The following is a 986-nucleotide window of genomic DNA, read 5'->3' on the forward strand; positions in this document are numbered from 1 at the left end:
ATTGATCAGAAATCAAGAAAAACAAGAACTTGATCAACATCCCTTTCGTCTAACTATGGGTGGTTCTGATGATGATGATCACAAGAAAGGTGTCAACCAGAAGATCATGCTTGCCATGTTCTTGTGTTCTTTCGGCTTTGTGTTGCTGTTAGTTCTTCTCCATCTTTACTCTAGACATCGGCTAAGAAGACAGCAAAGGAGACACCATGCCATATTCTTTCATGGTCTAGGAAGGGAATCCACACCGGATATAGAAGAATCTATTGAGCCACAAAAGCGAGGGCTTGATCCTTTGGTCATATCCTCACTTCCTTTGTTCACATATAAGCTAGCTGACCAGACTGATCACGGTGAACCTGTGGAGTGCTCAATTTGCTTGGGTACAATAATGGAAGGAGACACGGTCAGGGTGTTACCAAATTGTAAACACACGTTTCATGTAGAGTGTATTGATATGTGGCTTGGGTCACATTCAACATGTCCCACATGTCGAACCGAAGCAGAGCCTATGATCCAGCCAGCCGGGGAGAAGGCCATGAACAGTGGTGCCGAACCTTCAGCTCCGCCTATAGAGGAAAATATGGTACATGGCGGTGATCAAATAGAGAAAGAAGGTGGATCAGAGTTGAGAGTAACATCTTTTCGCGGGATACCTACATGGGAGAGATAATCAAGGACTCGGAGCTGTAGAGATGAAAATATTGGTGCAGAGGAAGATGAATATTATGTCATAGGTATGTAATTCTTATAGTCTTTTGTTACCACTCGTTCTGTATCATTATTTTAATGAAGGTATATCAGAATCTGGGGAAGAGTCTGTGTAGATTCATTTCTTCATATTGAATCATGTCTTCTTTTTTTTTCGGAGTCTTCTTTGAATGGTTTTCCTGGATAGGCTTTTCATGTAAAACAGAACAGAGAGCATGATGTGAATTAATTCGCTTTAATGTTTGGTTCATTTGTGTATAATTTTCTATTAAGTTTCA

At 40.7% G+C, this 986-nt stretch overlaps 1 protein-coding gene across 1 annotated transcript; it reads left to right on the plus strand.

Annotated features, from left to right (window-relative positions):
- The first annotated feature begins 6 nt into the window (after positions 1-6).
- LOC105120375 (RING-H2 finger protein ATL2-like) lies at positions 7-980 on the plus strand. Its single transcript, XM_011018537.1, has one exon. It carries the CDS (start codon positions 56-58, stop codon positions 668-670), a length of 615 nt encoding a protein of 204 aa, XP_011016839.1. The 5' UTR covers positions 7-55; the 3' UTR covers positions 671-980.
- The last annotated feature ends 6 nt before the right edge of the window (positions 981-986 follow it).

This window comes from Populus euphratica, unplaced genomic scaffold (genome assembly GCF_000495115.2).
Source record: "Populus euphratica unplaced genomic scaffold, PopEup_1.0 scaffold8062.1, whole genome shotgun sequence".
Taxonomy (NCBI): domain Eukaryota; kingdom Viridiplantae; phylum Streptophyta; class Magnoliopsida; order Malpighiales; family Salicaceae; genus Populus; species Populus euphratica.